At 41.9% G+C, this 22812-nt stretch overlaps 1 protein-coding gene across 1 annotated transcript; it reads right to left on the bottom strand.

The window, feature by feature from the left end:
- Positions 1-202: 202 nt before the first annotated feature.
- On the bottom strand, positions 203-22244 carry CCDC149 (coiled-coil domain containing 149). The gene is made up of 12 exons (XM_039361514.1): positions 22087-22244; positions 16383-16544; positions 15326-15364; positions 13600-13707; positions 12143-12259; positions 11291-11463; positions 10350-10422; positions 8909-8993; positions 7706-7850; positions 6461-6537; positions 3859-3963; positions 203-879 (listed from the first exon to the last, which is right to left on the bottom strand). Exons 1-12 carry the CDS (start codon positions 22132-22134, stop codon positions 440-442), a joined length of 1572 nt encoding a protein of 523 aa, XP_039217448.1. The 5' UTR covers positions 22135-22244; the 3' UTR covers positions 203-439.
- Between the last annotated feature and the right edge of the window lie 568 nt (positions 22245-22812).

The following is a 22812-nucleotide window of genomic DNA, read 5'->3' as shown; positions in this document are numbered from 1 at the left end:
TCTAGATAAAGGAGGAGATGGAGGAGGAGGAGATGGAGAAGGTGGAAGAAGAGATAGATAAGGATGAAGGAAATGGAGAAGGTGGAAGAAGAGATAGATAAGGATGAAGGAGATGGAGAAGGAAAAGATGGAGAAGGAGGAGGAGATAGATAAGGGAGGAGGAGATGGAGAAGAAAGAGGAGAAGATAGAAGAGGAGGAGGAGATTGATTAAGGATGAAGGAGATGAAGAAGGAGAAGAAGATAGATAAAGAGAAGGAAGGAGAAGAAAAAGGAGACAAAGAAGATGGAGATGGAGGAGAAGGAAGAAGAGGAGAAATATCTTCCACCTTCGTAGCTTCAGGGGTCTCATTTGGAATGTAACTCAAGCTTGAAGTTGAAAGAATGAACTTTGGAGCGTCTTTAACATCCAGCAGGGCCATGGGTTTCCTTTGGTGGTCTTCAGCTACACGATGCTACCCCGTTTTCCTGGCTGCCCCTCAGTTCTTCTCCAGTCTGGTTTTCAGCCAGAGGTCTCTTCTCCAGCTCGGATGCTTCCTTGGAACTCCAGGGAGGAGGGCTGGAGACGGAAGAGTCCCCGTCAGCAAAACTGTCCGGTTCTCCCGGGCTTCCACCTTGTTCGTCTGTCGGACCGTCTCTTCCTCTGTCCTCCAGTTCTGCAGTGGACGACCGATCTTCAGTCCGCTTGGCCTGGTCATCCTCAAGGCCGCCGGGGTCCCCTTCTTCTGACAGACCCTGGGACGACGACGAACGGAAACTCTTGGCTTGAGGGCCGCTCTTGAGGTTTCCGCGCGAGTCCTCTGCAGGGAGAGCGGCTTCTTCCGGAAGAGTCCGTTCCGTTTTAGCAGGACACGTGATTAGCGGCTGCCTTGTTTGATCTTCTACACGAGAGAAAAACGGAAAGGTTGTACATTTCCGTCTGGACAGTGAGCAGGAACAACAGATATTAGAACAAGTAATTGTCACGGGCAGAATTTAAACCAGGGGTGTCCAACTTTGGCGACCTTAAAACCTGTGGACAGCTCCCAGGATCCCCCATGCTGGCTGGAGGATTCTGGGAGCTGTAGTCCACAGGTCTTGAAATTGCCACAGTTGGGCACCCCTGATTTACACCGTTACTTTGGGGGGGGGGGAAGGAGCTTTTGACAAGGCCCAGTTCTAATTCTTATCCTTTTAGCTGTTTGAGAGAAATGAAAGGATTCCTCTCCCCCCTCACAATAAAGAAATAAAAGTTCTGGCTCTCATTTGTCACCCCAGAACAATAGAGACGGTCTTCATTTAGTGACCCTAACTGGAACCAGACACTTGGTCGTTAAGTGGAGTGGCTGCTAAGTGGAACTGCAACTTGTGCTCATTATGAACTTACCACAGCTTTCCTTTGCTTCGCAGGCCTGCCAAGTGGGTCATAAATGCAAGTGGTGCTTCTGAAGTGTTTTTTTTTTTTTAATTGAAAATTTCATAAACTTTTTACAATAAAATACCCTCCTCCCACCCCATAACCCTTCCCCCTCCTTCCCAGAGCTGAATACAGGGTTAGAGAAACAAAAAAAACCCATACAAATTAAATGAACATCAATCCACTATACATACATCCCAAAAATTTAAAGTACTTTAACTCCAATACATAGAAACTACAAATCCAACCATACCCAATTTAAACTATAAATTATTCAAAAGCTAAATAATACTTTCTAATCCCATATTTATTCTGTACAAAATTTACCCATCTTTTCCACACCGAGATATCTCTCTCTTGTGAATGGTCTTTCAGATAGGCCGAAATTTTTGCCATTTCTGATAAATAAGAAACTTTAAGAAACCATTCTTCTATAGTAGGCAAGGAATCCTTCTTCTGAAGTGGTTTTTTTTTTTTTGTCATCCCCATCCTAACTGGAAACGGACCCTAAACGAGGACCAGCGGTATGCAAGGCCACCTATGAATTTTCGAGTCTCTCTCTCTTTCTCTCTAAAGAAATCTGAGCGTTTTTGTTCTTTTCGGTCTATTGACCGAGATGTAATCATTTTCCCCCGTCCTTTTTCAAGAACTGATGTTTATATTTCCTTTCCGGGCTTGATTGTAATGGAAAATTGTAGCTTAATCAACCAGAGCAATATTGCATGCAAGGAGGAGGAGGAAGAGGAGCAAGGGGAGGGGGAGGGAGGAGGAGGAAAAAGAAGAGGCGGAGGGGGAGAGAAAGGGGGAGGAGGAAGAGGAAGGGAGGGGAAGAAGGAAGAAGAGGAGGGGGAGGGGAGAGAAAGGAGGAAGAAAAAAAGGAAGGGGAGGAGGAGGAGGGGAGGAGGAGAAAAAAAGAGGAGAAAGGAGGTAGAAGAGGAGCAGGAGAGGAAGTGGAGGAGGAGGAAGAGGGGAGGGGGACAAGGAAGAGAAGGAGGGGGAGGGAAGGGAGGAGGAGAAATCAGGGGAGGAGGGAAGGAAAGGAGGAAGAAAAAGAGGAAGGGGAGCAGGAAGAGGGGAAAGAGGAGGAGGAGGAAAAAGAAGAGATGGAGGAGGAAGAGGAGGGGGAGGGGAGGGAGGAGGAAGAGGAGGGGGAAGGAAAGGAGGAAGAAAAAGAGGAAGGGGAGGAGGAGGAAGAGAGGAAAGAGGAAGGAGGGGAGGAGGAGGAAGAGGAAGAAGAGGGGAGGGGGAGGGAAGGGAGGAAGAGGAAGAGGGGGAAAGGAGGAGGAGAAAGGGGGGGGGGAGGAGGAGGAAAATCTAGCAAGTTCGTATTTCAAGACCAAGAAATCTTCCGTTTCTTGGAACAACCTCATTAGGTCTCTCTTAGCCCAAAGCCGCAAATCCCAAGTGGAATCTCCCCCTCCATTTTCAACTCTCCTTGGGCTCAATCTGCACCTTCAGGGCAGGGGAGAGAAAGCACTTCCTTGAAATGTTCCTGGCACCTGATTGGCATGGAGAACGAGGCCCTAAATTATTTTCCCAGCCTTGTTTGAGCCCAGCTAGGCCATAAGCCGGGGACCTCTGAGGCCGTCACGATTCCTGGATCGTCAAACACCGGAGGGGGGGGGGAAAACACCTCCCACATTATTTAAGCAATAAAGAAGTGGGGGGTTAAGCTAAAATCGAGTGGGAGGCAATTCTTAGGATACCGTTTTCTGAAACCCACTTACTACGGGTCTGGGAGCAGCTCAGGGGTCTGAACTCTCCAGAGTATTAATTAGCGTGACTGTTTTTAACCGCGGCGCTTAGAATGTGGAAGGGTTTGTGACGAGAGAAAAAACAGGCGGGGGAAAATAGGGCAGAAACGGGGGAACTCAAGAAGTCTGCGGCTACTTCCTGCTAATTGCTCCGCAGAATATTTTAAATGTTCACCCGAGACGGGGAATACGGGTAGTCCTCAGCTTATGGCCGCAACGGAGCACCAAATTTCTCTTTAAGCCACTTTCGCCCCATTTTACGCCCTTTCTCGACCCCGTTGCGAAGTGGATCACTGAACTTCTCCTTGATGGTTGAGCGATTCCGGCTTCTCCCGCTGGCTTTCTTTGTCAAAAGGTTCCAAAAGGGGATCCCGTGATCCCAAGGGACGCAGCCACCGTCATAAACACGAGTCAGTTGCCAAGCCGGTTTTGCGTTTTGATCGCGTGACCATGGAGCTGCCGTCTAATTTCCAAAGGGATGATATTCCCAAGTGAGGGAGCCACCAGGGAGAAGGCCCTGCTTCTGGGTTCCCACCAGATGGACCTCCTTAGGGGACGGGACCCTCAACGTTCCTTGCCTCCCCGCTCCGGTGGGTCGGGCGGATGTGACCGGCGAGAGACGGCCCCTCAGATAACCCCGGTCCCAAGACGACATCCTTGGGGCTTTTCCTAAATTTGGGATTACTGTTATTAGGACCCCGGTTGCTTACCTTCTACATTCTGTGGTGGCTTCTCGACCAATGTTAGCAACGGCGAACGTAACCTCTGGATAGCGGGAAGAGCCGGTTCGCTAAATGTAATCGTATCCTTGCCACCTGCAATCATAAGGACATGAACTTTTAGATTTCTCTTATCCTGTCCAAAACCAAAAGAGATTAAAACAAGAAAATCAAACTTAAGCATTTAAAACAAAGATATCCTGTTTAATAGCAGCCTGGTCTTTCTCGCTTCCTTTGTTCCTCCCTCTTTGTTTAATTGTTTAGAGCAGCGGTTCTCCACCTGTGGGTCGGGACCCCATTTGGGGTCGAACGACCATTTCACGGGGGTCGCCAAACAACGCAGTCCGCCATTTTTTCCCCCCCTTTCCTTAGCTGTGCTCCTCCCTTTTATTCTATTGGCTTTTGAAAGCCAACAGAAGAGACTCTCTTGAATAGAGTCTAATTCTATTGGCTTTCAAAAGCCCATAGGACTTGTCCAGGCTGTCTCTGCCCTGCTGAGCCCGCCAAAAGTCCCATTCTGCAAACGGGGCTGCACCAGTTGAGTAGTCCTCGACTTACGACCAGTTGAGTAGTCCTCGACTTACGACCGGTTGAGTAGTCCTTGACTTACGACCGGTTGGGGGTCGCGGCATTAAAAAGGTTGAGAACCACTGGTTTAGAGCTTAATCGACCCTTAGGCCACATCCAATAATCCCAGTAATTTTGGATTAAAACTGGAATTTCGGGCTCAAAAAAAAAGCTACTTTAGAAATCTCAACCTCGTGAAACAAGGAGAGCCTGCTTGATTCCAGGAAATGGCTCTTTTCTTTCTTTTTTTCTTTTCTTTTCTCCCTTCTTCTGTTCCTCTCTCACGCTCAGGAATCCGAGCAAGCCCTTGATCAAAACCCACGTCGGCACTTTCCCCTCCGAGAATCAACTCTTCCTCTCTTTCCGGTGGTGCAAATAAACACATAAATAGCATGAATCACTTTGGTAAAAACCTAGCTTTGAGCTTTCCGGTGGAGAAATAATTATACGTTCACAGAGCGCTTAATCAAAACGGGCCTGGAGGCACCAACTCGGCCGTCGAGATGGCTGATGCGCTTGAATTTTCGACACAGTCAATACAGAAAGGTGACCCTTTGACTAACACCTCCGTTTAGTAGACCCCCGTCTTACTGCAGCTGTCAAGTCAGAAGGATTTTTGAAGACCCAGAAATGAGAGTTTTGCCTCCATTAAATCCCTCCCTCCCTCCGTCTTCCTCTCTCCCTTCCTGTCCTTCCTTCCTTCCTTCCTTCTTTTCTGTCTTTCCTTCCTTCCTTCCTTCCTCTTCTGTCCTTCCTTCCTTTTCTGTCCTTCCTTCCTTCCTTCCCTCCTTTTCTGTCCTTCCTTCCTTCCTTCCTTCCTTCCTTCCTTCCTCCTTTTCTGTCCTTCCTTCCTTCCTTCCTTCCTCTTCTGTCCTTCCTTCCTTCCTTCCTTCCTTCCTTCCTTCCTTCCTCCTTTTCTGTCTTTCCTTCCTTCCTTCCTTCCTCCTTTTCTGTCTTTCCTTCCTACCTCTCTCCCTCCCTGTCCTCCCTTCCTTCCTCCCTCCCTTCCTTCCTTCCTCCCTTCTTCCCTATCCTCCCTCCCCAACTATTATGCAAACGTGCAACTCCTCCGTTCAGAAACCCTTCTTCCCTAATTGCTCTCCCTTCCAATTAGAAACAATTGTGCAAGTAGCCTCTATTCCTCTTGCGACTGTCTTAAGTTGAATATCTTAATCGGGGTGGGAGGCAGAGATTTAAAAACATTCAGATGACATTTCTATTTATTATATGCGCCAGCGACAACACTTTGTGCACACTGAAGGTCTGTTACTCGAAACGTAACAAGGAGCACCTACTCCCAAATCCCACCGAGACATCGTAGCTGAGGCCTTCGGGCAGCAAGGGAAAAAAGAAAGGAGAGAAAACCGTTATTATATCCATGTTAGCTTGTCGTCGGAACAAGAACAGAGCAAGGCATTCAGAGAGATCAGGGCGTGCCAGACATCCCTTCAGCGGATTTACGAATTCCTTAATTCGAAAACATTCGAATTAAAAGCGTCTCCGGTTAAGCGTGACGCAAACCAAGAGGCCAATCCCAGATTCTGTCAGGGATGGCAAATCCTCCTTGACACTCACCACAAATGAGCAGAGGTAGTCCTCAATGTACGACCGCAAACTAATGTCCTTAAATTTATTAATTCGCTCCGTCTTAACGACTTTTCTCGCCACGCTCGTCAAGCGAGCCGCTTCAGGTATTAAATCACTCACGCGGTTGTGAAGTGAGTCTGGTTTCCCCCCCACTGACTTGGCGTGTCGGAAGGCCAAAGGGGATCACGTGACCCCGGGACCGTCGTAAATGCGAGTCAGTTGCCAAGCATCCGAATGTAAATCACGTGAACAAGGGGGACGCTGCAAGGGTCGTCAGCGTGAAAAACGGCCCTAAGTGAACTGTTTTTCAGTGCCGCTGTGACTTTGAATCGTCACTAAATGAACTGTTGAGGGCTACCTCTATTAGCATAGTATATATGTGGATCCAAGCAGGACAGTCTTTTGCAATTAAGAAGAGATTTTGCTAAATGCTACTAACCTGGGAGGCTCCATAGCCCAGAAACTTCTAAAGTTCTTAGTTTTTTCTCCAACTCCGCCACCCGATTGCCTAAGATTCTGAAACAAGGATTGAATACTTTATATAAAAGGGAGAAAAAAAATGAGATTTACATGCAGATTTACAGATTCTATCTGCACGTCTCTCTCTCTCTCTCGGACACACAGATGCATGCAAACACGAAGATGTAATTATAACCTTTTGTTATAATTTAAAATAGACCACCCACAATTCCCACATTAATATGTATATATATATATAGAGCTCAAAACTGATTTTCCAAGATGTTTCCTCTTAAAGTAGCAAGGGGGGGGGGGAAGAACTACAGGAAGTCCTTGACTTACAGCAGTTTGCTCAGTGACCGTTAGGGCTGTGGAGTGTTGGCCGCAAGTGAGCCATGACGGGTCATCCCCTTCTGTCTTACAATTCACAGCCACAACTGATTCCAAAACTTCCGTTGATAAGCGAGGCGGTTGCCACGGTTGTTAAGCAAATCATTGCAAGTGTTTAAATGAATTGTGCAGTCATTAAGCAAATCTATTCTATTCTATTCTTCATTATTCTATTCTATTCTATTCTTTATTATATTCTATTCTTTATTCTATTCTAATTTCTATTCTATTCTTTATTCTATTCTATTCTTTATTGTTCTTTATTCTATTCTATTCTAATTTCTATTCTATTCTTTATTGTTTTCTATTCTATTCTATTCTATTCTCTATTCTCTATATTCTATTCTATTTCTACTCTACATTCTATTCTATTCTATTCTATTCTACTCTACTCTATATTCTATTCTATTCTATTCTATTCTATTCTATTCTATTCTATTCTATTCTATTCTATTCTATTCCATTCCATTCCATTCCATTCCATATTCTATTCTATTCTATTCTGCATTCTATTCTATTCATTATTCTCTTCTCTTCTCTTAACATATGCCAGTTGCCAAGTGCCCAAATTTTGATCACATGACCACAGGGATGCTGCAACAGTGATGTACACACACACACACACATACATTTTGTAACTCTGAATGGTCACTAAATGAATGCTTCTAAGTAGAGGACTGCCTGTTTATCACCTCCACCTTCCCCCCCCCCAATGTTTTCCCCTGTGCTAAGCCTAGACAGTTCCACAAAGCACTACACACCTCAGTGAATGCAAGTGGATCAGCACGACTTGTAGAGAAGTCTCACACCAGTCTAGTGCAGAAAAATCACTTACTTGTTGGTTTGCCTTTGGTGCTGAATGACCATGTTCTTCTCATGGATGGTCTCCAATAAAGCAGTAGCCAAGGATTTGAGATCAGAAATGGACTGAGGCGTTGCTGGTAAACTGCAGCCGTGATCTTCAGATAACAGTTCTTGCACTAGAAACAGTTGAAGGAAGTCAAAACAAATTTAGGAATCTTTTTAGGGTGTTCAGCTCTCAAAGAATTGGAGATCTGTCCAGAGTAGCATTTCTCAACCACGGTCACTTCCAGATGTGCAGGTTTAACTTCCAGAATTTTAACCAACATGGTGAATGGAGTGGAGTGGAGTGGAGTGGAGTGGAGTAGAGTAGAGTAGATAGAGCAGAACAGAATAGAACACAGAATGGGAATGAAATAGAGTAGAGTAGAGTAGAGTAGAGTAGAGTAGAGTAGAATAGAATAGAATAGAATAGAACAGAACATGAAAGATAGAACAGAACAGAATAGAATATGAAGGACAGAACAGAAAGGAATAGGAATAAGAATAAGAATAGGAATAGGAATAGGATAGGATAGGATAGAATAGAATAAGGAATAGAATAGAATAGAATAGAGAATAGAATAGAATAGAATAGAATAGAATAGAATAGAATAGAGAATAGAATAGAATAGAATATGGAATGGAATAGAATAGAATAGAATATGGAATGGAATAGAATAGAATAGAATAGAATAGAATAGAATAGAATAGAATAGAGAATAGAATAGAATAGGGAATGGAATAGAATAAAGTAGAATAGGCAGAATAGGTTTAATAAACAATAACCCTTGCTCTTCCTCCCTTCCCACTCTGTAAGAAAGAAATACTAATAACATAAATTACTAATGCCCTCGTCTATATTTCTGATCACGTGTTGTGTACAGTTATGTGTCGGTTCATTAAAAAAAAATGTGAGGGATTATTTTGAGGGGAAGCTTTAAAGGCTGCCCAGCCATCATTCCACTGTTCCTTTAAAAGACCCTGGGATCTGTGAAGATGCAGATCCCTGTGAATTGCAAGGAAAATGCCAGCTGTGCTGCCGTTTCAAACAAAACCCACCAGAACCAGAAGTAAACCAGCCCTGCTCCCCCAATGCAGAGACGAACCCAAAGGGATACAAGATCCTGGTGTGCAAATGTCCTATTAGGACCACCACTTTCAATTTTAGAAGAAAGGCAAAACTCTTGTGCCGTACCTTGCTTTGCAGAAAGGATCCCAGTCAGGGCGCTGCTGTTTGATTTGCTGTGGCCCTTCGAATTCTTCCTTCTTTCTAGAGCGTTCTAAAGAAAGGAGTCAAGGCTCAAGGAAAAATGTGTATTAAAAAGGAAAATCTGATTCTTATTTTACTAATAAAGAAGAATATTTGTGGCTCAGGGTTGACAAGTGTGTGTCTGTGTGTCCCTGGTGCTCTCTGAGCTTGCTTGTTTTCTTGCAGACATTTTATAACCCAACTAGGTAGCGTTATCATTGCTAGAAGGGAGGGGGGTTTATAGGGAGGAGGAGGGGGGGTCAGGAGGAAGAGGAGGAGGAGGAAGATTGTGGGGACCTTGCTGGTCTCTGAGCTTGCTTGTTTTCTTGCACACATTTCATGACCCACACCAGGTAAAACTAGAACTAGATTTTTATTTTTTAAAAAAATAATAATAATAATTAAGAAGTCCACTTTTGGTCTTGCAGTTTGTTCAACTGAATCTAAACCACAATTTACAAGCATCAATCTACATACCATGGTGCTCCATCGGTAATATATGTAAACTTGGAGAATGTGGAATATTTTTTTTTATCGCACAATAATGAGGGCATATGTGGACGCAAAATCCAGGAGAAACAATTGAACACAACAAAGCAAGGAGACGGGCACTAATTTACTATACATTAAACCAAGGACACAATGAACACTTGTGCATGTAGTAATTTAAATGGTGTCTAGCACAAAACAATGCACTGTGATTTGAGTGCTAATAATTTTTTTTTAAATGTATCATGCTATATCACACTGAAAGTTCCATTACTCTCATTTAATGAAACAAAAGTTATTGTGGAGAGCCGAAGAATGAACCAATTATGCCTCAGTGACATTTTTGTTTCTTTGATAAAAGTTATTTTGGTTTGTTTTTTACCGGGAGGAGAGGTACTCTGTCAGAGAGACCCTAAAGTGTCTGGGGATGGACTAGAGGACCTCTAGGATCATTTCCCCTGACTGTAATTCTACGATTCTGGAAGTTTAGGAGAGGAACGTTAAATTAAATACAGCAATTCCTTGTGCAAGAAATACAATTTCACAGAGAATAAAGAGAACTGAAACTCATCTTTCGATAGGCAGACAACACAGAATGAATTATGCAAGGGAATAAATAGAATAAATATTTAAATAGAATAAATATAAACAAAAATATTACGTTTAAAAGCTGCCTAAAACTTCCGTTTAAAAAACAACAACAACTAAATTACCTAATTGCACTTAAAAACTATGGAGAAATATTAGCAGGGTGTTTTTTTCTTTCGTGAAAGAAATATTTCAAAGACGAACAAAGCTAAAAACCCACATTAATTAGCCTTGTTACAAATTTGAAACCTATTACACGGCCAAAAATTGACCATACAATTCTCCCCTTACAGTTCACAGTGTAATTTACCTTGTATTTCACAATGTTTGATTTCAGAATATTAACCTCTTCTTGAACTTGTCTTAATCGCTCATGAAGGTATCTGAAATTTAGGGATGAAAACAGTGATACATTACTCAGATGCCATTTATTAAGTATTTCAAAATGAGCTACGAGCTTCATGGTGAAAAGGAACAAATGAGAAATAATAAGTCAAGCAGAGACAAAAACCCTACAATTTGCATTCAATTGTCAATTGTGCTGTCCCACTCGCTCACACACACCCACATACCACTGGTGTAAGGAATATTGATTAAGGCTTCGGAGCCTGAATTAATATTCCCCAGCAATTCCCTGTTGTCGTTGTCGTCGTCTCCTCCTCCTCCTCCTCCTCCTCTTTGTAATAAAAAGTGGATTTGAGGTTTAGGGCCAAAACTTTGTTTAGCCACATTAATCCCTTATGGCTCAGTGGTTAAAGACCCTGAGCTTGTCAGCTGGAAAGATGACAGCCCAGGTTTGAGATCTGAGCGCTGTGTGATGGAGTGAGCTCCCGTCCTGGCCTCAGCTCCTGCCAATCTAGCAGTTTGAAAGCATTCAAATGCGAGTAGATAAATAGGCACCACTTCGATGGGAAGGTAACAGCCCTCCATGTGCCTTTGGCCACATGACCATGGAAATGTCTTCGGACAACGCCGGCTCTCTTGGCCAAGAAACAGACACAACTAAACAGGGGTAAAACTTTACCTGACTACGTTAACAGGTCAATGCAATTTTTCCTCTCTTCAGTGAGTCGGCCATTTTGATTTTTGATTTTACCATCACTTTATTTTTTTCTCTAGGTTGTTTTTGCTGCGTTACAATATTTGCAGCAAAGAGGGACCCTAGGATGAATACTCTTAGTGTAGACGCAGTTCTGAAGGGACGTTACGTCCCGTCCTAATAAATCACGATGGATTCCTAAGCAAACTCACCTGTTTTCCATACAGAGAGCATCTATGTCGATAATACGGTCAACGTGGCCCCCGAGAACATAGTTCAGCTCCTGGTTTAGCTTGTCGGACTTATCTTGGTAAAAATAACGTTCTTCCTTCACATCCTGGAGTTCGTCCAACGTAGCTTGAAGATCAAGCTGGAGAGTCTCAATCTGGCAAGAGAGCCAAGCTCAAAAGAGTTACTGAAGATAAGGAGAACTTCCAAGCGTTTCTCCAGGCCAACTCAGTCCCCTAATTTTTGCCAAGACTCCTTCTATCTCCCAGGTCTATTTTCAGCAACAAATGTCTATGACAGGGGTCTTCAAACTTGGCCCTTTTATGACTTGTGGACTTCAACTGCCAGAATTCCTCAGCCAGGCTGAGGAATTCTGGGAGTTGAAGTCCACAAGTCATAAAAGGGCCAAGTTTGAAGACCCCTGGTCTATGGAGATTCTCCGTCACCCAGGTCATGGCTGTCCCAAAGGTGCTTTTTCATGAGGCAACTGGACTTCCTTGTTTTTCTTTGAAGACCTTTCACTTCTCATCCCAGAAGCTTCTTCAGCTCTGACTGGATGGTGGGGAATGGAAGAATTTATATTCCTTGCAGACAGCTTGTCCTTTGCAAACAAAACCTTTTTATTTATACAAGAAAGTCCAGCTGCCTCATGAAAAAGCATCCTTGGGACCAACCCGTTGCATTTTGGGCGATGGAAACAGACTCTTGGACCTGATGGATATCCTGGTCTGATCAAATCAAGCCTCTTTTCAATGACTTGCCCTACCAAGACCTGAAATCGAGGATGGAAGAGGTCAGAATGCACGTTCACAAAAGAGGCCGTTTTGTTCAATTACTTGTTCCCGTGCTTTCTCCAGCTGCTGGACGAGATCTTCGCGCTCGTGGGGGGCGAAATGACGGGCCCCAACTTCTTCATCTCCAAGTCTTTGCTTGGCAATCGTCATCCGAAGAAGCTGGAAGAAAAAACAAAAACAAAAATCCAGAATTGCAATTCACAAGCAAATAATAAACCTACCTAGGCATGATCTTTAAGCTACATTGCAAAGATATTTGCTCCCTTATCCGTTAAGAAGATAACAACTAACCAATGGAGACTTCCGGTTTGCCGACGCCATGGATGCTTGGAAGACGAGCTCCGTCTTCCTCGTCCAGTTTTGCATTGCTGGGGGGCCTAAAAGGGTCGAAAAGTCGCCCCATAAAGGTGACCAGCAAGGAGGGGCTTTCGCTGGAGCCAATGTTCCCTCTGAACCGGTGGGCGAAAGACTGGCCATAGCAATATGGCCGGTCCCTAGGTTGCAGACAGCCGAAATCACACTTACCATCAAACAACTAACCAGTGGAACAGAAGTTGCCTCCAGAAGTTGTGAGTGCTCCAACACTGGAGGTTTTTAAGAAGAGACTGGACAGCCATTTGTCCGAAATGGGATACGGTTTCCTGCTTGAGCAGGGGGTTGGACTAGATGACCTCCAAGACCCCTTCAAACTCTGTTATTCTATTCTGTTACAAAGATTGCTACAAAAGGTAGGTTTAATCCTGACTCCAAAAGGTCAACTCAGTCAAACCAGAACTCTGGCTTCCATTCCCAGGATATTTCTTCAATCAAGATGCAATACAGGCAGTCTTAGAGCAATTCATTGGATGGAGGGCTAGACTAGATGACCTACGAGGTCCCTCCCAACTCTGTTATTCTGTTCTTTAATGACTGTTCGAAGTTACAACAGCACTGAAAAATGGGACTTATGAGCAGGTTTTCATACTGATGATCCTGTGATCACGTGATCAAAATTCAGAGGCTCGGCAACTGGCATGTACTTAGGACGGTTGCAGTGTCCCCTGGGGTCACGTGATCTCCTTTTGTGACCTTCCAACGAGGAATGTCAAGGGGGGAAGCTGAATTCACTTAATAACCGGGTGGCTAATTTAATACCTGCAGGGATTCCCTTAACAACTGTGGCAAGAAAGGTCGTAAAATGGGGCAAAGCTCTCTTAACAAATGTGTCACTTAGCGATGGAAATTTTAGCCTCCATTATGGTCGTAATACGAGGACTACCTGCATTTACATAAAGGCTCACTGCGGACAATGGGTTTGCTTAATGACTTTGTGACTGCTGCGTTTGCTTTATGACCACTGCCGTTGTTTAACTACTGCCACCAAAAAAGTGTTGACAAATCAGGAGAGATGCATAGATGCCTCGACTTACAACCATTGCGACATAAGATGGAAACTCCAGGCGGTATTATAGTTATAAGGCAAGGGCTACTGGCGTAATTATGTTTAATTCCTGCCCTACCTTGTTGTCTCCCTGCACTTCGCCCAGCCTTTGCTGCAGTTCTTTGATTTCTTCCCCTAAGTGTTTATTTCGATCCCGAGAATCACTCAGAAGCTGGGTGAGATTCGCCTGGGGAAAAAACACAACAAACGGTCACAAGTGGAAGCTGAAGAGGCAGCGGAGGGGAAAAAAAACTGTTTTGCTTTTGGTGCTTTTCTAGAATTAAAATTAATGCAAGAGTAAAATAAATCAAGCCAGGTGCACATATATATAGCTTGCAGGTAATGGATAAATAGCAACAGAGGGCAACCCAAAATATGCATAAATACTCAGGGCAGCAAATCCTACCATGCTTTTACTTCTATTTTATATGTTATTTTATTTTATTATTTTATTTTTATATTTATTATATTATTTTATTTCATTTTATTATTTTATTCATTATTTTATTTTTTATATTTTATTGTATTTTATTATTTATTATATTATATTATTTCATTTTATTATATTATTTTGTTTTATATTTTATTGTATTTTATTATTTATTATATATTATTTCATTTTATTATATTATTTTGTTTTATATTTTATTGTATTTTATTATTTATTGTATTATATTTTATTGTTATTTATTACTTTATTTTATTTTATATTTTGTTGTATTTTATTATTTATTATATTATTTTATTTTATTACTTTATTTATTTTATTTTATTATTATATTATATTATTATTATTATATTTTATTTTATTTCAATTTTATTTATTTATTTTATTATTTTACATTTTATTTATTTTATTATTTATTTTATTTTATTTTATTATTTTGTTGTTTTATTTTATTTTATTATTTTATTTTACTTATTTTATTTATTTTATTATTTTGTTTTATTTTTTATTTTATTTTATTTTATTATTTATTTTATTATATTTTATTTTATTATTTTATTTTACTATTGGTGCAATGGATAGCGACACAAAGCTAATGGGCCATTCTTGGTTTTAGGGTCTGACCATTGGTCTGGTTATAGATAGTTAACTTAAGGATGCTTTTTTGTGAGATAGAAATGGGTCAGTCCCTGGGGTTTTTTCTTCTGTATTTTGCTGATACATTAACAATCCTTGAGAATGATAATGACATCTTAAAAAAAAAAAAAAAAACTTTGGTTGGTCTATTAACAGTCCTAAAACAGAAGAAGTAAAAAAGTTTAAATCTCTTGGGATTATACAGGTAGTATAATTCATTTAGTGACTGTTCAAAATTACAATGACACTGAAAAAATAGCTTGCGACCATTTTTCACACTTACGACCGTTGCAGCATCCCCAGGGTCACGTGATCAAAATCCTGACGCTTGGCAGCTGACTCCTGTTTATGACGGTCGCGGTGTTTCCCGGGGGGAGCCAGATTCCCTTAACAACCCTGTTACTAACTTAACAACTGCACTGACTCACTTAACGACTGGGGCAAGCAAGGTCGTAAAATGGGGCAAAACTCACTTAACAAATGTCTCACTTAACAGCAGAAATTTTGTACTCAATTGTGGTCCTAAATTCAGGACTACCTGTACTTAAAAAGGAGATTATACGTTAAGTCCTTTATTACTGGCAAACGAGTGTATGGAATTATTGGGGTAGCGTTCTGCAAAACCAATATATTTATCTGGATGCAATGTTGTACTCGAAACAATTCAACCCAGATTCAGGACCTGGAACTGTCAGTTACATTAGTCTGAAATAAAACCTACCTGTTTTCTTTTCTCCGGAGGAAGAGAGGGATCGCCATCCTAAAAAGAAAAGACTAACTCTTTAGTAAAGTATTGCGTCACCGAAAAATAGGCATATAAAATGATGATGATGATGATGACAATAATCTTTATTATTATTATTTTTACTGTGGGCACAATGGCATACATTAAACATGATATAGATAGATAGATAGATAGATAGATAGATAGATAGATAGATAGATAGATAGATAGATAGATAGACAGACAGTGATGATAGATAGATAAATAGATAGATAGATAGATAGATAGATAGATAGATAGATAGATAGATAGATAGATAGATAGATAGATAGATAGATAAACAGACAGACAGACAGAGACAGACAGACAGACAGACAGGATAGTGATGATAGATAGATAGATAGATAGATAGATAGATAGATAGATAGATAGATAGATAAACACACAGATAGAGACAGACAGACAGACAGGATAGTGATGATAGATAGATAGATAGATAGATAGATAGATAGATAGATAGATAGATAGATGATAGATAGATAGATAGATAGATAGATAGATAGATAGATAGATAGATAGATCGGACAATGATGATAGATAGATAGATAGATAGATAGATAGATAGATAGATAGATAGATAGATAGATAAACCTTTATTGTCATTTTTACTGTGGGCACAACGGCATACATTAAAAATGAAATTTAGTTGCTTGCTCTCAAAGGGTACACATACATAAAACACATTTAAACATACTATATACAACATATGTATAGATCTTCACCCTTAACATATAAATATTAATCACTGTCCATCTTGAACACATAGCAGAAAGAGGAAGCTCTAGAATTCACAAGGTTAATACTATATGGAACCAAAATGTTTCGGCTGTAAGCCTGTTCCAAATTCACACAATATTACTAACAGGAATGGTCCACCACAGTTTTTAGAAAAATCAGAATTTAAAAGACGATAACGGGATGTTTAACCTCCCTCACTGCATTATATGAAGGAAAAGGTTTTAACCCTATCCAAATTTTCAAACCGGCTACCCACAATTAGTTCCTGATATTTCTTCTTTAGTGACTGGTGCTTTTCTCGTAGCTGGTTAGCCATAAGCTTGAACTGGTCTCTTTCCTGTTGACACGAATCCAGTTCCTTGGAAAGAATCAGCAGCGCTTCCTTCTTGCTGTCCAGTTTCCGTTTGCACACCAGGTACTGCAAGAAAACCCAGGCAAAGGTTTAGCGCTTGCTTCTTGGAAAGTAAAATGAAAATTCAGAGACAGTTCGACATAAAGGAGGAGGAGAAGGCATGTTTCCCCAAATTAAGATCTGTGGGAAGGTCTCTGGAGATCCTCAGTCATCCGAGGCCACGGTTGTCCCAAAGGTGCTTTCCCCCCCCCCCCAAAAGCAACTGGACTTTTTTGTGTTTTCTCTTCCTATGAAAACATTTTGCTTCTCACCCAAGAAGCTTTTTCAATTCAGAAGTTTATGGGGGTCTTCGAAACAGCTTCCTTGAAAACGTTTTGCTTCTCATCCCAGAGGCCTCCTGAGTTCAGAAGCTAGAACTGAAGAAGCTTCTTGGATAAGAAGCGAAATGTTTTGAAAGAAAAACAAAAACAAAAATAAAATCCAGTTGCCTTTTTGAAAAAGCACGTTGGGGAGGATCTGTGTGAGTTTCTCAGTTATTTTATTTTATTTTATTATTTTATTTTATTCTATTTATTCTATTTTATTTTATTCATTTTATTCTTTTTATTTTATTTTATCTTATTCTATTTTATTTTATTTATTTTATTCTTTTTTATTCATTTTATTCTACTTATTTTATTTTATTATTTTATATTTATTTTATTTTATTCTATTTATTTTATTTATTTTATTTTATCTTATTTTATTATTTTCTTTTCTTTTATTCATTTTATTCTATTTATTTTATTTATTTTATTTTATCTTATTTTATTATTTTATTTTCTTTTATTCATTTTATTCTATTTGTTTTTATTTTATTCTATTTTATTTTATTACTTATTTTATTTTATTCATTTTATTTTATTTTATTATTTTATTATATTTTATTTTATCTTATTTTATTTTATTATTTTATTTTATTTTATTCATTTTATTCTATTTATTTTTATTTTATTCTATTTTATTTTATTATTTATTTTATTTTATTCATTTTATTCTATATCAATTTTATTTTATTTATTTTATTTTATCTTATTATTTTATTTTATTTTATTCATTTTAATCTATTTATTTTTATTTTATTCTATTTTATTTTATTACTTATTTTATTTTATTCATTTTATTCTATTTTATTTTATTATTTTATTTATTTTATTATTTTATTTTATATTTTATTTTATTTTATTATTTTATTATATTTTATTTTATCTTATTTTATTTTATTATTTTATTTTATTCATTTTATTCTATTTACTTTTATTTTATTCTATTTTATTATATTACTTATTTTATTTTATTCATTTTATTCTATTTCATTCATTTTATTTTATTTATTTTATTTTATTTTATTATTTTATTTTATTATTTTATTTTATTTTTTTTATTATTTTATTTTATTTTATTATTATCACGAGGGAAGATCCCTGCTGGACACAACACAGGTAGTCTTTGCCTTAGTTTCTTTAATGATTGTTCAAATTCACCAGGGCACTGAAAAATTGTGAATTAGGACCGTGAGTTAGTTCATAACAAGGCAGTGGACTTGTTCTCTTTTGTATCAGACCGTAATTATTCCTGCCGAGCTATTTTTATCAATAAATCTGTTTAGCCCTCATTAATTCTGAAACGCAAATGGTTTATACACCAGATGAAGGCATTGGCTAATCTTCTGGTGTCCGTCCTGTTAAAATACACACGCATGTCAATTTAAACATCAGAAATGAAGACCAGAAAAAGCTTTGCCCATCTTTAAATGAAGGCAATTTTTCAGCTGTGTAAATACACTCAGTTTTCCTTGACCCCTTCAGCCCTCCCATCTCTGGATGCCTGAAACCTGGTACAGTTAGAAGCCATAAAAGGAACACAGAGCTTTCAAAACGGTTAACATTAGAATAACACTGGATACCATTGACATGCTGTGTTGCTGTTGACTATATATGCAGAAAGCTACTGAATGTATGTTCATATTAGTTTGTAGAAACACCGGAGGCTCTAAAAGCAAACTGCAGAGAAGAGCAACAAAGAGGATCAGGGGTCTAGAGGCTAAAGCATATAAAGAACGGTTGAGGGAATTGGGTATGTCTAGTTTAACAAAGAGAAGGACGAGGGGGGACATGATAGCCGTCTTCCAGTATCTCAGGGCTGCCCCAAAGAAGAGGGAGTCAAGCTATTCTCCAAAGCACCTGAAGAAGGCAGGAGAAGAAGCAATGGATGGAAACTAACCAAGGAGGGAAGCAACCTAGAACTAAGGAGAAACTTCCTGACAGTGAGAACAATTAACCAGTGGAACAACCTGCCTCCAGAAGTCGTGGATGCTCCAACACTGGAGGCTTTTAAGAAGAGCCTGGACAAGCATTTGTCTGAAATGGTATAGGCTTTCCTGGCTGAGCAGGGGGTTGGACTAGAAGACCTCCAAGGTCCCTTCCAACTCTGTTATTATATTATTTTCTCGGTAATGGATGAAAAAGATGAAAAATAAATAACACAGTTATTTATTTTTAATTTACCATTAGAATTTCATCCCAATTTTCTTTAATACAACCCAGGGCAGCTTTAAAAGAAAAAACCCAGCATTTTCATAATTTTCCCAATTTAAGCTACTGCCCTGAGATCTTTTGGTGGTCTCCCATTCAGTAGCTCCAATTCTTTGTTCTTTAAAAAAAAATTAGCCAGGGGTCAGCTAAATGCTGCCATCTTCTTGGGAACAATATATATATATATATATATATATATATATATATATATATATATATATATATATATAGGTCTTTGGTTATTCAGGTTTTCTCTCATGTCAAATTGAAAGTGTCTTGATGACGTTTCAACGAAGTCTCATTCATCATCTTCAGGCTGGTGTTTTCGGCTTCCTGCTTTTAGGAGAAGCACGAAGCCGAAAACACCAGCCTGAAGATGACGAATGAGACTTCGTCGAAACATCGCCAAGACACTTCCAATTTGACGTGGGAGAAAACCCAAATAACCAGACCCAGGTTGGCATTAGACATTAAATCGATAGGGAAGTCCCCGAAAGTAGAAAAGGACAACGAATTGAATTAAATGTGAGGAGGCAAATTCTCCTTTCAGAATTTATATTGTTTATATTGTTTCTCTGGCAATAATGCAACGACAGCTTTGCCTTCTGTTTTTGCAGGATGTTTTCAATTTCCCGGATTCCCCAACATCCGGATAGTTTTCTGTCCAAGTCTGGAACGTCCTGGCAATTTTCAATTCAAATCCCAAGCAGGTATGACTCGGCTTAGCTCTTAGATATCAAGCGGAGGTTGGTTAAATATTACACCCCAGCTTTATGGACACACACAGTGCAAACACAAGCTGCTTTTGTTGCTTTTGTTGCAGGGGTTCCTCTGAACCTTTATTTGCTCTGGCCTCAAAGTCACTCCGTGCACATAAAACCTTGTGTGACATTTTCCTAGGAGGCAACTGCGGACTGCAGCTTTAAAGAATCTCAAGGCTAGCATGAGCACCCGGGCATCCAGGGCCAGGACCACGGACCAGAGGGAGGGAGAGAGGGAGGAAGGAGAGGAGGGGGGGAAGGAGGGAAGGAAAGAAGGAAGGAGGGAAGGAAGGAAGGGAGGGAGGGAGGGAGGGAAAACAATGACATGTTCATTTTTCACGCTTACGACCGTCACAGCCTTCCCCATATTCACATGATCAAAATTCAGATACTTGGCAAGCGATTCATATTTACAACGGTCGCTGCGTCCTGGGGATCACGTGATCCCCTTTTGCAATGTTCTGACAAACAGAGTCAATGGGGGGGGAGAAGCCGGATTCACTTAACAACCATGTTGCTCACTTAACAACCGCAGCGATTCACTTAGCCACTGTGGCAAAAAAAGATCACAAAATGGGGCCAAACTCACTTAACCACTGTCTCGCTTAGCGACAGAAATCCTCGACCCAGCCGTGATCGTAAAGTTGAGGAATTCCCATAGTGCAAGAGTGAGCCGCTACGTCCACACAGAGTAAGCTGATTCCTGCTGTTTTTTTGGGGGGGGGGGTTTTTTTTGCATTTTGGCCGACTTGTCCAGAACCTGTTGGGTTAGTTCTTTAAGTCAACAAGTGGCTTGACAAGGAAGGTTACATTCAACAATTGCTCCAATGTGCTGGGTGTGTGTGTGTAGCCACTCAACGGAAAGTACACCATGTGAGTTACAGAACAATCGCAACCTGCACATTGATTTCCCGAGGCATCCTATAGAATCCAGAATAACAAGAGCTGGAAGGGACCTCGGAGGTCTTCTAGTCCAGCCCCCTGCTCAGGCAGGAGACCCTACACCATTTCAGACAAGTGACTGTCCAACCTCCAGTGATGGAGCACCCACAACCTCTGGTGGCAGGCTGTTCCACTGGCTAATTGTTCTCAATTTGTTTCCTTTCACAGGAGAAGCCCGCAACTCTGTGGCAGCTCCAAAGCCCTGCAGAGCCCCCCCCCCCATGCCAGCTGAAGGATGAACACCCCCCCACCCCGAATTCCCCAGGGCTCGACTCTAGGCCCAGGGCGAGAGCCCCAGATGCATTCTGGGAATCCCTTGGAGGGCCCAGGGCAAGGGGAGCCCTCCTCTGCCTGCAGATTTGGGAGCAGAAGGGAGCGCTTGGCCCAGGCCGCTCCTCCACCTCCCTCTTTCTCCCTCTCCCTCTTTCTTTCTCCTTCTTCCTTCTCCCTTTCTTTTTCTCTTTCCTCCTTTTCCCTTTGTCCCTCTTCCTTTCCCCTTCTCCCTCTTTCTCATTCTCCCTTTCTCCTTCTCCCTGCTTCCCCCTCTTCCTCCTTCTCCTTCTTCCTCTTTCTCCTTCTTCCTTCTCCTCCTTCTCCCTGCTTCCCCCTCTTCCTCCTCCTTCTAACTTTTCTCCTTCTCCTTCTCCCTCTTTCTTCTCCCTTTCTCCCTCTCCCTTTTTCTCCTTCTCCATCTTTTTCCTTCTCCTTCTTCCTTCTCCATTTCTTCTTCTCCTTCCTCCTCCTTCTCTTTCTCCTTCTCCTACTCCTTCTCCCTCTTCCTTTCCCCTTCCTTGTTCTCCCTTTCTCCTTCTCCCTGCTTCCGCTTCCTTTCTCCTTCTTTTTCTCCTTCTTCTCCTACTCCTTTCCCCTCTTTCTCTTCCTTTCCCCTTCTCCTTTCTCGTTCTTCCTTTCTCCTTCTCCCCTCCTTCACCTCCCTTTCTCCTTCTCCCTCCTCCTCCTCCTTCTTTCTTTCTCCTTTCTTTCTCTTCCCTCCTCCTTCTCCTTCTCTCCTTCTCCTCTCCTTCTCCCTTTCTCCCTCTCTCCTCCTCCCTTTCTCCTTCTCCCTCTCTCTTTCTCCTCCCTTTCTCCTCCTCCTCCCTTTCTCCCTCTCCTCTTCCCTCTTTCTCCTTCTCCCTTTCCCCCTCGCCTCCTCCTTAAACAAGGCCCCCCAACTCAGCAGCCTGGCCGGCAGCCGCGGCGGCGGCGGCGAAGCGGGGAGGGGATTCCCGGGGCCTCCCGGGCCGAGATCGCAGCAGGCCGAGCCGGGCCCCGAGCGCCGCCTGCCCGCCCTCCCTCCGTCCCTCCCGGCAGCCGCGCCGCCCGGCCTCTCACCTCGCCCACCAGCCCCTGCCAGTCGCTCTCGCGGCGGCTGCCGTTCATGGCCGGGCCGCCCTCCGCCGCCTCCTCCGGCCGCCTCGGAGGCAGCGACGCGGGCTGCTCGGCCGGGCGGGAGGCGGGTCCCTGCCGGAGCCTCGCCGCCGCCTCGCCCGCCTCGGGAGGAGGGCCGCGGGGAGGCCGGGGTGGGAAGGGAGGCTTCACCCAGGGGGTCCTCGACTTGCAACGCTTCGCTTAGCGACCGTGCCAAGTTACCACGGGGGTCCTGGCCGCTCCGAGCCGTGAAAAAGGGACTTACGACCGTCTGTCACACTTAACGACCGTTGCAGCGTCCCCAAGAGTCAGGCGGTCAAAATTCAGAGGCTTGGAAACTGACTCATACTTAGGACGGGTTGCACTATCCGCCGGGGTCTCGTGTTCCACCTTTTGCGACCTTCCGAACAAGGGATCTCGACCAGGAAGCCCCGATTCACTTAACAACCGGGTTACTCGCTCAACAACTGCAGTGCTTCATGGAACGGCGGCGCCAGGGAAGGTCACCGAATGGGGCCTAGGTCACCCGACGGCTGCCCCGCTTAGCAACAGAAATTTCGGGCTCCATGGTGGTCGTAAGCTGAGGACCGCCTGTACGGTCCTCGACTTGCTGTCACAAATGGAGGCCCAAAATCTGCGTTCCTAAGCGAGGCATTTCTTAAGGGTGTTTTGCCCCATTTTACGACTTTC

Source organism: Crotalus tigris, unplaced genomic scaffold, assembly GCF_016545835.1.
Source record: "Crotalus tigris isolate CLP2741 ecotype Arizona unplaced genomic scaffold, ASM1654583v1 scf7180000019298.7629538967:1458412, whole genome shotgun sequence".
NCBI classification, from domain to species: Eukaryota; Metazoa; Chordata; class Lepidosauria; order Squamata; family Viperidae; genus Crotalus; species Crotalus tigris.
Note: the sequence above shows the minus strand (reverse complement) of the source record. Positions and strands in the feature narration are given on the sequence as shown.

Coding starts and splice junctions, on each gene's coding strand:
- CCDC149 (XM_039361514.1), bottom strand. CDS start 22,134: ATGAACGGCAGCCGCCGCGAGAGCGACTGGCAGGGGCTGGTGGGCGAG. Junction 13,708..15,325: donor CTCCGGAGAAAAGAAAACAG/GTAGGTTTTATT, acceptor TTTTTTCCCCAG/GCGAATCTCACCCAGCTTCT. Junction 3,964..6,460: donor TGGGCTATGGAGCCTCCCAG/GTTAGTAGCATT, acceptor TTATGATTGCAG/GTGGCAAGGATACGATTACA.